The 14,626-nt window shown below is 33.3% G+C and overlaps 1 protein-coding gene across 9 annotated transcripts in view; it reads left to right on the top strand.

Moving 5' to 3' along the window:
• DGKB (diacylglycerol kinase beta) overlaps positions 1-14,626 on the top strand; it is a 389,837-nt gene that overhangs the window by 241,229 nt on the left and 133,982 nt on the right. For all 9 annotated transcript variants that reach the window (XM_074536770.1, XM_026798569.2, XM_005480832.4 and 6 more), the window contains one exon: positions 13,647-13,711. In XM_074536770.1, the coding sequence (XP_074392871.1) occupies positions 13,647-13,711 (65 nt within the window). The remainder of the gene's footprint in view (positions 1-13,646; positions 13,712-14,626) is intronic.

The raw sequence follows: 14,626 nt of genomic DNA, 5'->3' as shown, positions 1-14,626 counted from the left end.
TGGGGGGCCTGAGAGAGTACACTAGGTGAGTACCACTTCACTCTTACCTTCCTAAATTTTGCAGTAAGAATCCACTTCTAAGCCCAACTGGACTAGGTGGAGTTATTGTAGAAGCTCTGCTAAGGTTTCTTAAGGATAGATGCAAGTACCTCCTTGCTGGTCTCCAGCTGCCAAGCCAGTAGAGGAACTTTCCTGAGTGCTCCAGTGAAGAGGACATAGTGGTATGGCCAGGTATACCTGAATCATGGGATTTTGAGGCTAGTTTGGAAGTAACTTACTATATTGAGGTTTGGGTAGAGATTTGGGGTTTGGGTTCTACTTTGTGTCTAAGACTCTGAAAGCTAGTTATTGTGAATTCTTTATGTCATTTAAGTGCCTCAAAGACAAAATTACAGAGATATTTAAAGCAGAAAACTTAATGAGGCCTGCCTAGACATTTAAAAAATTGTTTCAGTTTGTCAACAGCTTCACTTTCAGCTCTGAACTGTATCCTTGGATAGTCCATTTGTGCTTTTTAGATAATCTTATAATTTCATTTGGAGTCTGAGGAATTTCCATTTTTTCAAATTAGCTTCCTTGATACAGATAGTTATAAATATATAGATATAAATGTTTTGTTTGTTTAGATGTTTTTTTTAGTATACATTACAGGAGTAGTTGAGGATTAGAAGAAAGATTTCTAGTGCCTGAAATAAATGTCTTCTCCCATCATACAAAAACATGACCGATCAACCAACCAAAACCCCAAACAAACAAAAAAACAACCAACGCCCCAAGAATATAAAAGAATATAATAGTTCACCTGCGCAGTTCAATTGAAACCCCATCCATAAGAAACTTTATTTCCAAAAGGTTTTCATTAATGAGATACATTTAAACATATGATTCAATCCATTCATTGGCAAAACTGTAATTTGGGCATTAGCTGTGAATGCATTTAAGTAATTAAAGTATTACTTTGTCAATTGCAGTTCTTGTAAATTAATGGAAATTTGTTGTCTTGAAGAAAAATTTGAAACCAGACTTTTGGTCAAATGCAAGAAAAAAAGCAATTTTCAAAATACTGTTGGTATAACAAAAGTACCCCTCCCAGTACCTCATACCTATTTTGTGATAATACATTGACCATCACAGGAATAAAATTATCATTAAAGATTTAAGTTCTAGGTATACGATGGCATGCACAAAAGGAGGAAAAAGGGACAGCCAGTAAACTCTGAAATCATACTTTTGCACCAAACAAAATCATTGCATAGTTGTTCAGAAGTTTGTAAAGTTGATGTGCTTAAAGGCACCTATTATTTCATCCATGCCAGTTGTAGTTAAAAAGGCTTTCATGTAAATACCCTAAATAAACATAGTTACTTTTGTATTCTAAATTCTTTTGCCTGTGTATTATGCCTCCCAAGATGATTGATATTAGACTTTGCAAAAAATTTGTTTATCGTAGACTCTTCTTCTTAAAGGTGAAATTAGAAAATGCTGTTTCAAAAGGAGGGAAAAAAAGGGAAGGCATTAGGTTAAATATTAATTTGAATGTCTACAATAATGGGTACATATGCTATTTAAGGAAGTCATTATTCCACTGTGCAGTCAACAAGAGTATTGATTAGAATTAATTCACTACAAAAAGTCTCCAATCATTTTTAACATAAGTTTTTCCTCTTTAACAGTACCCTGAAGCTTGTCTTTTTCGTGGTCAATTTAGCAACAAATTTGCAATTAATCATTTGTTGATTGCAATGAATGGTCTGTCGATAATATGCAGCTTACATTGCTAAAAGGCTTATACAGTGCTTTATTGTTTTCCTTTTGTCTTGGGAACACTTTGTCTAGCTGTGTTTCCTAGAATGGATTTTGAATAGATATTTTCAAGTAACTCATGCCAGTTTTAAAGAGACACCACGGACTGCTCTGAGAGTGTTAATCAAGATATGCCCTAACTTTTCTCTGGCATTACAATATTTGGACATCTGTTCTGACTCCTTACATGTGAAATAGGACACATTGGCATAAATGAAGGGTTTCATTATCTTAAATGTCATAACATTTGTTTGAATTATTTTGTGTAGATTTTAAATGCTGAAATTGTAATCTTGGGCTTTTTTTAGATTTCTTTGTCCTTTCCACAGACTATAAAAATTGAAGCTTTTTAAAATTCTTTCCATAATTCTGAAAGCATAATTTACAATTTGTGCAATAGCACTGAAATTGATGTAGATGATACTTTAATAATTTTGAACAATGTAAGTATTTTTACTAAAAGAAATCTAAGAAAAAAAATGCTTTTTATTCCAGAAACAAAATTGTTGTCACAGATAATGTATACATAAAGGCCATTATGAAATGCCTCTTTGAGGAACATTGACATAGATTAATTTATTTGGAAAGTAATGGCAGTTTGAATGGCAGTTTTCATTTTATCGGAAGGAAACTGGGATTAGCTCAGTTGCTTAGAGCATGGTGCTAATAATGCCAAGGTTGTTGGTTCTATTCCTGTATAGGTCATTCACTTAAGAGCTGGACTTGATGATCCTGTAGGTCCCTGCCAATTCAGACTAGTCTGTGATTGTGATTCTGAAATGTGTGTTGCATCTGTCATCCTTAAAACAGTGTCTCAATAGTACATTTCTTCTGGCTAGGAAGTACCTTTGAATACAACGCAGATAACTGAAACTAAAAGAAAGACTAATGCAAATGTTTGGAAACATTTTGTTTGCACTGATCTTTAAATTGCATATGTTTATTATAGGTTTTGATTGTTCGTTAGCAAAAAAATACCCAGTAGTAAAAGTAGGATTTAACTGGTTTACATTGCCCGTATTAATGCTATTATTATACAAAATAGTTGCAAACATTAAGGAAATCTTACTCTGAGACAATATCTGATGTCATATGGATGTGATATTTATGCTTGAATAAAAGTTAATATTAACAACATTTGTCTTGGCTAACATTATAAGGATTACTTGTTACAAATATCAGCAAGACAAGTGTCTGCTTACTGTGCTGCAAATTTGGGAATTCTAGCTTGTCATTTAGTATTGATTACATTATTTAAGTAGTTGAGCAAAGCAGCACTTTACAAACAGGTGCTCTTTGATTTGCAAATTTATAAAAATCTAGGAGCAGCTTTCAGCCTACTGCACTGTTGCTTTTTAAAGTAAAAAAATGGAAAGGTGATTTGACTATACTTTCATGAGACCAAAGATTTTTATTTTTTTTTGCATTTTCTTTCTCATGAAGCAAATTGATTTATTGTCAAAAAACGATGGGGTTCTCCATCTTTAAAATATATTCATACATACTGTCTGGTCTAAAGTTCAGAGAAACTGCCCCATTCGTGTTGTTTGCAGTGAAAATTTGTGGACCTAACTTTGTATGCTTTAGTTGTCTCCTGAACTTACTCTTGCTGCATCCTGCAGCTCATCCTCTGCACTGCAGCTGTCTGCACCCTTAGTTTGATCACCTGGGGAGTAACTTTGTACAGTAGATCATTAATTTGGGGAATTATACCCTAGTATTTAGTATAAATAACTTAGCCTTCTAGAAAACTTCCTATGTGTTGGAAATCCTGAGTAAATGGGTCTTATGCAAAGAGTTTTTATGCAGATATAGAATCCTCCCAAACAATTTGAGGCTGAGAATAGGATACTGGTATAATATATTCAAAGCTACCATGAAAGCCCTAAGTTGCTAAACAACCATGACGCACTGAGTCTGTCCAGATGGTTAGGCAAAAAGGATTATGCAAGTGCACTCTTGGGGAAATTTTTTTGATAGAAAAATCTAAGGAATTTCTCAGTTTCACTACACTACTCTAGACATTTTCACTAGTCTTCTGCACATTTGGATCCTTGGAATGTGAAAAGGCAGAAAAAGCATTTCTTTGACCCTCTGTGAAAGATTAGTTCAGTACTTTGAAAGCAGTTTGGACATTGCTATTTCTTGGTTTCAAAATTCTGTACATGGTAAATTATAGCAAGGGGCTTTATTGCACTTTCCTGGGTTTCTGACCACATCAAGAATGGTATTTTTTATTTTGCTGTAGGATTGCTTAATAGTGAACAGTTTTACATAAGCCAAGAGTGAAATGCATAATTTGTAGTTCGTAAAGTTGCTGGGTGTTTTTCCCTTTTCAGTAGAAACCATTTTTGGTCTACCATTTTCAACAACTCCATGTTTATTTTGTTAAAAAAAAATTTACCATTTTCAATTATTAGTTTCTTTATTACAATAAAGAGCAAGGTTTTTGTTGTCCCTAAGTATCAGTATCCTGGTAATAGTCTGTAACTTATTCCCTTTATTGCACATAACAGAACCTCTCTATTTATTACCTCTTTATTTACTATGGAGTAAATAAATATGTTTAACCTCAAAGCCTTTTAATGCCCAGAGTCTACAAAAATAGTTACTGCATAACCTATGTACGTTGTGCTCTGGGTAGATCATCACTGTAAAATATTTTGCATATCTAAATTACTTATTTAAAGCAGCAAGGTAGAAAAAGCTTGATTTGTTTTGGAAGGAAAATTTATGTGAATTAATTTTTTTGAAATTTGAATTCATCTTCTACACCACATATTTGTATTTTGATATATTTTAACACTTTTCCATATATCCAAATACTAATTCCAGAAAAGGTTTTTCATTCTCTAAGCCGTTGCATGTTTAGGTTGTTTTTCAATGCAGGTTCCTATTATTAATAGAGAATACTTTTTTGAGTCCTTGAATGCTCAGTAAAATGGCATATAGTTCCATTTTTTAGTCTATTTCATGTTTTAGATAGCTCTTTCTGCAAATCCTGAGTTTCATTTAACTTGGGAGCAAGTTAAATAAAACTGTTCATATGAACTACTTATATTGTCATTGGGTTGACATATTTCAGAGATTATTAACCCCTTTTTTTAATGAAAATATTGGTCATTTAGATGTAACATGTGATTGGGTTTTGCACTTCAAAAAAGAATCTGACCAATTACACTGTGTATGGAAACAAATACACATTCACCTTTTAAGTTAAAAATTTGATTAACATTAGCAGTAAAACCAGTATGTGATCAAGATGATCTCCTAGGGTGTAATCTCTTCTATCTAATGTTGTTACAAGCAATTTAATTCAAATTAATTTTATTTCTGCAGTACCTTTTCAGGGAAACCACTGTGGTGGGAGTAAACTTGGCGTGAGTAGCTCATGTGAATCTAGCTCTTTCTTGCAAGCTTCTTAGTTGGCCAGTTATTTTCAGACTTACTGTTAAATATTGTCTCAGTTTGATATGTAACTCTTCTGCCATTTTGGTATTATTGCCTTCCCACAGCTACATCCCACCGACAAATCCTTAGGGTCTGAACTGGATTGCAGGTGCTTACAGGTACAAGAGCTGTATTGTTAGAGGAGAAAGGAAGGAGTAAGCTCAAAGGAGCCTCCACAGAGGGAGGAGTTAGAAACCATGTACACCTTAGCAAGAAAATAAAGGAGAAGGATTCAAAAACTATTTTGATTGATGCCACACAAGAACAAATGCAGATATTAAACAAAAGTTAAGAAAGTTACTTCTGGACCTTTGAGACAGAACAACCAGGCTATATAAAAGATGTAAGGGAGAGAATCTTAAAAAGTTTATCGTAAATCAGCACAGAGAGAAAGTGAATGTCTGTAGATAAATAATCCAACATCGAGCCCTAATTTATGAGTATGTTAGAGGTGTTTTTTATAAATTAATATTTGTTTGTCCAATAGGAAAGATAATAAATAATATTGTAATGCAAAAATTTAAATTTCAAATAGAAAACATAATGAATGAGGAAAACAGTGACCTTTTTCAATTAAGAGAAAAATATTCTTTCAGAGTGTAAATCATTGAGAGATGTTTTAGTGGTTTGCATATTTCTTATAAAAATAAATACCTGCTATGGAAACAAATGAATAGCATAAATATGTATTAAAATTATAAGACGCTGTTGCCAGGGCTTTGACTAACAAGTTATGGGAAGTTGCTAGGGAGAAGTCAGGTGAACAGTTATTATTTGATCCCTATCAAGCAAATGAGTGTATAAAATGGGTGGTGATACAAGCTTTGGCTTGAACCCCATCGAGGATTTCAGAGGACTGCTCAAACTGTTGCATTTCAGGCATACCGTCTTAAATGTGAGAAGCTAGGTGTGCTCAGTTTCATGTGTGATTAATAACAAAAGATCTTGAAATAACAGTTCAGAGCAGAAACATGTCCACATGCCTTTTTGGAGAGTCTTTCCAAAGGGCTTTCTTCTAACTCTTAAGCATACTGGGAGGATAGGGAAATCACCCTGACAGTTTAGGCACTGAAATTAAGGGCCTACATTCAGCCCCTGGGGATACTACTCTAATGCAAACATAATTAGTGTTCAAAATAAAAATACTCAAAGGGATTTATTTTTGTTTGGGGGTTTTGGGGAGATTTTGGGGGGTGGTTTGGGTTTTTTTTTAAATTATGAGTGTTTGAAAAATCATGTTAGAGTATAATTTTTCAAGACACTACATAAGCAGATATTCTTTATCCCAAATTTGCTTTTTTCTCTAAGTTTTAATATGATGACACTAATTAGTATTTCATCCAAAAAAAAAGCTTGGTAATTGAGCTAATTATTCACTTTTCTCTCCTAAGAACTGCAGAAGTGCTGGGCATGAAAGTCTGTATTTGTTTCAAGATGGGCTTTTAATGTAAACTTTGTTTCTGTGCTTTTTATTGAAGACACCTGTGAGCCATTTCTGTGTTTCTCTGAAGAACATCTAAAGTAAGGATCAATTGCATTGCATAGTGTTGCCTGTATTGACTTTCAGCCTAAGCTATGTCCTTGATTGTGTTCTGCTTAAACTCATTTTGCAGGATAATTTGGGGCTATTTCAACATAGTTCTCGATCAGCAGTTATCAGAAATGCTGCTAAAGGTTTACCACAGAGATCTTTTTAATATACAAGATACTTAATACACTGTCTATATGGCTATGTTGGCTAATTGCCATGTGATCACTTTTCTCCTTCTCTTTTTAGTGACCACATAAACACTTAGCATGGACCTAGAAGAACCCTTCTCTAGTTACAGTAAATTTAGGGTGACCAAATATAAAGAAGGGAAGATGTAGCACAGTGTATCCTCAGCAAAGATCATCTTACAGGGTACATGTCCTCTGCATTGCATTGAGTCGTGGGGCTCATGACACATCTGGTCAGGTAATAGCTTGTCTTGCCTCCCAGTCTTGCACTTGATTAATGACTTAAAAATATAGTACATAGGAATGTATTGTCAGTTTCTAAAACTCAAAATAGCTCCTCAGAGAAAGTCCTTGAGATACTGGTGCAGAGGGTTATCTTACAGGGCTGGTCCCTGCACGGCTGGAACGTGTGGTCACCCCATATAAACTGATTGATAGTAAATACCAAAGGCGTCAATGGCTGCACATGCTCACAATTTATAGAATTATGCACAGGCAGAACATAAGAGTGGTTGAGGTTTTTTGCACAAACACAGGGTTTTTTGGCAAAATGAATTCCATTTTGTGTCTATGTAGAATCATCAGAAACTTCACAGAATTCTGACTTCAAATGAAAAGATGAAATATGCTTATCTTTGTAGGCCTATTTCAAATTTTTCTTACTATTTCCAGAATAGACCATCCTCTGTTCTTTTGTCTATCCTTTATAAATACTCTGGTTCTGATGTTCTGTCTTGGGTTTTGAGATACTGCCTGTTTAAATGAGTATTTATAGTGTGAACTGTCACTTGCCTTAGCAATACATGTACTGCTGAAATATATTTAAACTTGACCATTAGAGTATATCACAGACAAAATAAATAGCATTGTCTTCACAGTTTCTGTGCTCTTTTTGAAAAGCCAGGAATACAAATTTCTCAGATTTTTGTTCTCAAGTTTTTTTTCTTAACAAAGTGAATTACTGGTATCCTTTAGTAAAGCTGTTTTAAGAAGTACTTGTAATCTCTTCTTGCTCTGATATTTTCAAACTGCCATCTTTCTCATCTATACAGGCCCAAAATATCAGTAGAAATACAATTGTAGTAACTAATTTTTCACCAAAACCTAATATATTAATGAGTATTTTTTTAATCCCTTTTCCTTCTCAGATTAATTAATGTAATTTAGTCTAAAACCTAGGAGTGAAATTTGAACTGACAGCTTGATTTAAACAAGGCAGAACCTTAAGCTTCTTGACTGCCTTTTTCTAAACTTGGTCATTCAATGGTTCAATATGATTTGTTTATCTAAGATTTTTATTATGGAGTGGGAAATGCTAAAATGAAAGGTGTACCTTTGTTTTTTGTATTTTATATATATGTGCAGAAAGTAGAATGCAGAATTTTGAGGACTTTTGTTTATCTAGAAAATAATTTCTAGTAAATAGTTATCTAGAAATTAATTTTAAGCCACCACAGAAAACTTTGTTCATCTGTCTTCAATGATATTTTTTGTACATCTGTACTGTACCATATTAATAACTGATGTGAGCTAACTGGTTGTTCAGGTTAGATTTGCATTCTGATCCAAAGATTACAGGTTGCTGAATTATCCCTTAAGCTTCCTAGCCTTGTGGATCCATTAAGCCTTAATTAAAGAAGCATCTTAGGAAAAAAAAATAATCAGACCATTTGTATCCAAAGAAGATGCACACTGGTCATTTGTTTGTTCAGCAGCATAAAAATTATTATTTAATGGAAATTTTAATCACAGCAAACTTATAGACAGACATATATTAAATGCATTAATCTTTCTATAAGGTTATTCACAATGTATAAGGTTACTCCTCTGAAAAGACTGCTTCAGATTGCTTTCCGGTAATGCTAATACCCATTAAAAAGATGAATATATATGTGTGTAAGTCAATCATAAGGTATTAAAGAGGTGTAGCAACTTAAGCTTCTTTTCTTCTTGGCAGGTCACTTTGAGAAATGTCCTAGTTCAATTAAAATATTTTTTCCATTTCCTAGGAGTAGATTCAGATATGCTCTGTCTGTTCTCTATCTTATCTTCACTGTCAGGATTTAAAACAAACCTGAGTGAGGTATAAGGATAGCCCAGCTGCTTCAGAGCCTGAACAGGTTCAAATGTAAGGGTGCATATATGTGTATATGTCTGCGTGTTCATCACATAAATGTCCTGGTTGAGTACTTGTGTGATGTAAAGATACATTTTTTAAAGAGTCTGTTCACTTTTGTAGAATTTAAACGGAGATAAACTGCATTTTCTGTTCTTCAAATACCCATTCTTTCATCTCATTTCTAAATGCTGCAGTAGTAGGAAACCATCTAAACAAGAAAGGCATATAAAAGTGGGCACAATGTGGCAGTTTCTTTCAGATTTGATTGGTACTATGAATTTAGTTAAGAAAAATTATCATGTAGGCTATTGTCACATGACATTTGAATGACTAAAAATATTGTATATATTAAAAAAGAAATGCAGAATTTTAGAATAGTACTGTACAACTCAAGTATTCATATAATAGTCTCAGAAACACAAAATTACCTAATTGGCTGCTTAGTTCTGCTGTAGATGCTTTGTGCTCGGCATTACTTTGTGCCCAAGATTGATTCTGATGCAAAACTGCTCCTGGAAAAAAAATCCTAATTCTTGGATGGTTTGGTGAAAAATATTATAGTTAGAGGTATAAAATGAGCTCTGTGACTGAAATGTGGATGAAAGGAGATTGTTTCATTTTAAAGTTATGCCATAAGACCTTACTCTTCCTTTCTTCTTGCAAAAGGCTTGACAATATTGTTTCTCTTCAGATTATTATTATTATTAATAAATTTTTTGCAATTTTTGGGTGTTACTTATGGTCTGTTACTTGTAAAACTAGAAAATGTTTAGGTTCAGATATAGTAATGCTGGAAAATTGTATTTCAGGCTAGAATGCAAATCAGTTTACTAATAAAAATTAAAATGTAAATCTGAGAGATTATATAAATTGTATACCAGTATCAGACTGTCAAATGATTGTTCTTTAAAAATCCTATTCTCTTTGCTAGGTAATATCATGAAGCATGAGAGTTTGCTTTATTGAATCCTGGATTTTCTTTCTCATATCAATTTTACAGTAAAAAAGAAAATAATTTCTCATATATTTCTGACCATTCGCAATATCAGGTACCAGGAAAGGTCAGCATATTTTGCGAACTGTACTTGGTTTACCATACCATTACTCTGTTTCTGTATAGTTAATTAGGTGATTTTAGTATAGCTTTTGACACAAAAAATAAATCATTTCTCCATTGGTCCAACAACAGTTGTGTGTATAAACAAGTTGGGCTGATTCCCCCTACTTGAAATGGATGAATGAAGTCTGCTAAAATCAATTGTGTTACAAATGTAGCCAAAATCTCACAACTAATGGTTCTTTGCTCTGCTCAGCCAGGAAACTTTTAATGGTTGTTCCTCAAGATTCAGGGATGGTATCTGATCATTCCAGCAGCTCTTAGGAGACAGTACTTACATTCCTACTCACTATCAAGTTCCTATTACTTTCAATTCTTCCCATTGCTTTTAATTTACTTACACCAGTCAATGTGGTACTGTCTTAACAGGTACAAGAATACAGACACCTGAAAAACAGAAAAGTCATTGTAGTTTCTTGGGTGGTGGTTTTTGTTTGTTTTGGTTTAGTTTTTTTCCTCTCTTATCTTTTTTTCCCCTAAAGCAGAGGTTTGTTGTCCTAAGGCAGAGCCAGCATGGGCTGGTTTTTATGGTGGGGAGTTATGATTAAGAAGAGATCCTTGGTGCTGGGGAATCTAAGGACTCTGGATTCGAAAGAACAGTTGGACAGTATAAGCTGAAGGAAGCTGTAGCAGCTCCCCTACTTTTAAACTTATCTGTGTGTAGTTACTTTTCTGGTTTACATCAGTAAAAGTAGTTCTTCAGCAATTTCTTTTAGTGAAATTGACCTGATGTGTTCCTGTCTTGTGCTTTGCCTGTCAAAATTAGCTGTTTGTATTATTTTTTTACCTCTCTGTTCATTAAGTCATTTGATTCATTTTGGAGTCAGACAATGTTCAGGGAAGGGAAAATTTTGATCAAATCAACCTTGCATGGAAACAACTGCCTGTTTGCCATCTGCAGTGGGCATTGATCCCTAGCTTGTTTGTGCTTGCGTTTGTTCTGCGTGAGTAAGCACATTAGCCTTTTCATTTCATTCATTAGACAGTCAGTCCTTGATTAGTGTTTCCTAGTTTCTCTCAAAAATGCTTCTACTCCTTTATTCATTTTGTCTTGGGTCTGTCTTATGCTTCAGTGTCTAGAAAATGAACAGTTAACTGCAATAGTCCTTTCATTTCTTTTTCATATGAAACTAGCTAACAAATATACTTTTCTAATGCTGGCGCATCTCATGCGGGATAAAGTATGAATGATGGGTCTTTCTAAAGTTAACAGAGTTATTATTTTAGTTCAGCTAGCAGCCGTTGTTTAGAAGTGTGCTGTCTCAGGGTTTACTGCCAGCTTTATTTCATCCGTCTCCAAGAACTGTGGGATCACCTGGATACTTGTGGATATTTGCCTTATAAAATTGCACATAAAAATAAATTTAAATTAAAAATGAGTGCAGTTTGAGAATACAGCACTGAAAGTTTCAGATGACAGTTTGGATAACAGGACAGAACAATTCACTAACACCATTCACTTGGGAATTTTGCTGTCATTTCCTTGCAGAACTGTGAAATGTTGAATGACAATTCCATTCTTAAATATGATAGAAAAATACATGAATAATTATGCAGTGTGCATAAAGCAGCAAACTATGTACGTCTTTAGAAATCACATAACAAGTTCATTAAAAAAATTGAGTACCTTGATGATGGAGTCAAAGCATTTAATGTTGCTTCTAACTGATCTAATTTGATCAGTGATCACAAGTTTTGCCTAAAAATTCTATACTGTGTTACACCCTTAAGTACATAGTGTGTGTAAAATTTTATGAATTATGCATTGCTTTTTATTCATAATTGTAAAAGTTTATTTATATGTTGTCAGTCTATCTGAACAATTTTGCCTTTGAATTTAATGGTGTTAAAGTTCGACATTTATCTTTTCAAAGCACCCATAAGTTAGTAAACCAAACATTGAAGGTTGGACCAGTCAGTTCTCTGGTGCATGCCCTGCTTAAGATTCTAGTAAATACAAAACTTTTTAAAACACAAAAAGTTGAAGCCATGGTTTATATTAGTGGGTACCTTTATATCTGCATTAAATGCTTGATTATTTGTGAATTAGATTAACATTGATTTGTTTAAATAAAAATTATTTTGAACAAAAGTTTTAGTCATGTTTGGAATCGCTAGTAAATAATTTAAGTATTTAATTTTAAGGGCTTTTCCTCCACGTTCTAATTCCCATTGTTTGAAAAAAATTTAAAATGTTGCTAGATGTAGGATTATATTGAATTTAGTATTTCTCTCAAATTTTTAGTCTTTATAGATCCACAATCTTTGAAGTTGGTAAATAATAGGTGGGGAAGTTCATATATGGATGATAGTTGGTTTTAGTGACAGTTTTATTTGTAGTTTTTCTCAAATGTTATTTGCATGGAAGCTGGAATTCATTGAAATTTATTACTAACTGGACTAACTCTTATATTTAGATTCATATGCATCCAGAATTTTAAGACATAACTACAAAGACATGATCCAAATGGATTTCTCTGTGTTTACTATCCGCTACAAGGCTCAAGAATTGGTAGATTTCATGCTCTCACAATTCATTTAATACAAACATTGAAAAATTAACTATTAATTCCCAGTTTGTAAAGTTTGAACAATTAGTATGAGAAATAAAAATTACATGATCTGAATTGATGAAAAAATTCTCTTCATACCTATAAGGGAGATTAAAAAATGTTTTGAAAACTGATCTAGCACATCAGTTCCAAATATTCTATTTTCAACAACTCCCACCAGCACAATGGATTGATCCTGTTCTAAATGTTATACACATATAAATATTTCATATGACTATTTCATTTCACATACATGTTATTTGATTATATTATTAGCATAATTTAATTTAAAATATTGATAAAAATATTTAATTTTAAAATATTGTTTTTATATTAAGCAGTATTTCTCCACGTGATTTCACATCCTGACATACAGCAAATGGAGAGTCTTCTAGCAATTATTCCTATTTGCTACCCAGTTTTAGAGAAAACTATTGAATTCCATATGAAATATCAACTTGTATAGCATGTAAAGTAACTTTGGTGAATCTGTCACCAAATTTAATAAAGAAATGAATTTCAAATAGTTTATTTGGTCTTTCTGGAAGACAGAACTATATCAGTGGTCTTACAGTAAACCTTTACCATATCTGGATATTATTCGCTGTATAAAATTTGAAGACACTTTCACTACACAAACCTATTATGTCTGATTTGTAAAAAGAAGTAATGGAGACTTCAGCAAGAATAATGAATTATTAAGTTCAGATACATCCCATTCTGGGAACAATGTACCTGTAATCTTTCTAAGTGATAAGAGTATTGCTGTTGTTGAACATGACAGTTCACAAAACACCTTACAAACGATACGCATTCTGTACAGGTTGAGTCTTCTGATTTACAGTTTTCAAAAGGATTTATAGTGCTTTTTTTTTTGTCTTGTTAGGATGCTTCAATTGCCCACAGATTCCATATCATGAGGGAAAAACATCCAGAGAAGTTCAACAGTAGGTAAGAATCTAAAAATATATGCATATAAAAATATTTTGTTCTTTGAGGGGTTAAGTTTCGCACATCTTTAAAATATTGATTCTTATGAAAGAGAGGAAATTGGTTCATTTTATATTAAGCGTATGCTTCCAGACTACTTGTAGTGTAACTTTTTGATATCTGATATTTCAGCTGAAATGAATAGCATTATAAATAAGCTCTTCTCACAGGTGGAATGTTTGTCTTGTAAGGCTAACATGGACAAGATGAAACGTTGTGTTTGTGAGGATCCCTGAGCTGACACTTTGCCATTAGGCACTGAAGAACACTTCTTAGACAGCTGCAGATGGTGATCCTTATGTTTCATTCCCACACTCGCACTGGTACATTGACAGGGGCTCTTCCATGTATACTCTTAGTAAGGGCAAGTGAATGCCATTTTACACAGAACTGCTTTTATCACTAAACAATACGCTTCTACAAAAAAAAAGTCAGGAATAAGACTTGCATCTGTTTCTTGTGTTGCTCTCTGAATCTTTAGTGCTGTTGCAGAGCTTTTCTGTAGATTAAAAATGCATTACGTTTACTGTAAATTCAATATTTGGTTTGTTGAGTAGATAACATTCATAATGCAATGTTTATGCTTATTTCTTCTTATTTAGGTAATTTAGCAAGTAAGTTGTGGTGGGTAAAAGCAACATTTCAGAAACTTTAATTAACATTTAAAGACACATGGGGAGAGAAAAGTAAGATACAATATTATTTGGAATAAACAGAAAATGTCTAGAAATAATTATTAGCACAAATGTTTTGTCACTGTTAACCTAACCATAGAGTGTTTAGTTTTCCCTGAGGGTGACCTGGAAAGTCTCCTGTAGATGCAAATCTTCCTAGACCTTAGGATGATAAAATATGCTGTTTGTTTTCTCATCTAAG

The sequence above is a fragment of the Zonotrichia albicollis genome, chromosome 1 (assembly GCF_047830755.1).
Source record: "Zonotrichia albicollis isolate bZonAlb1 chromosome 1, bZonAlb1.hap1, whole genome shotgun sequence".
Lineage (NCBI taxonomy): Eukaryota > Metazoa > Chordata > Aves > Passeriformes > Passerellidae > Zonotrichia > Zonotrichia albicollis.
The sequence above is the reverse complement of the archived record's forward strand: the minus strand, read 5'-3'. Positions and strand labels throughout refer to the sequence as shown.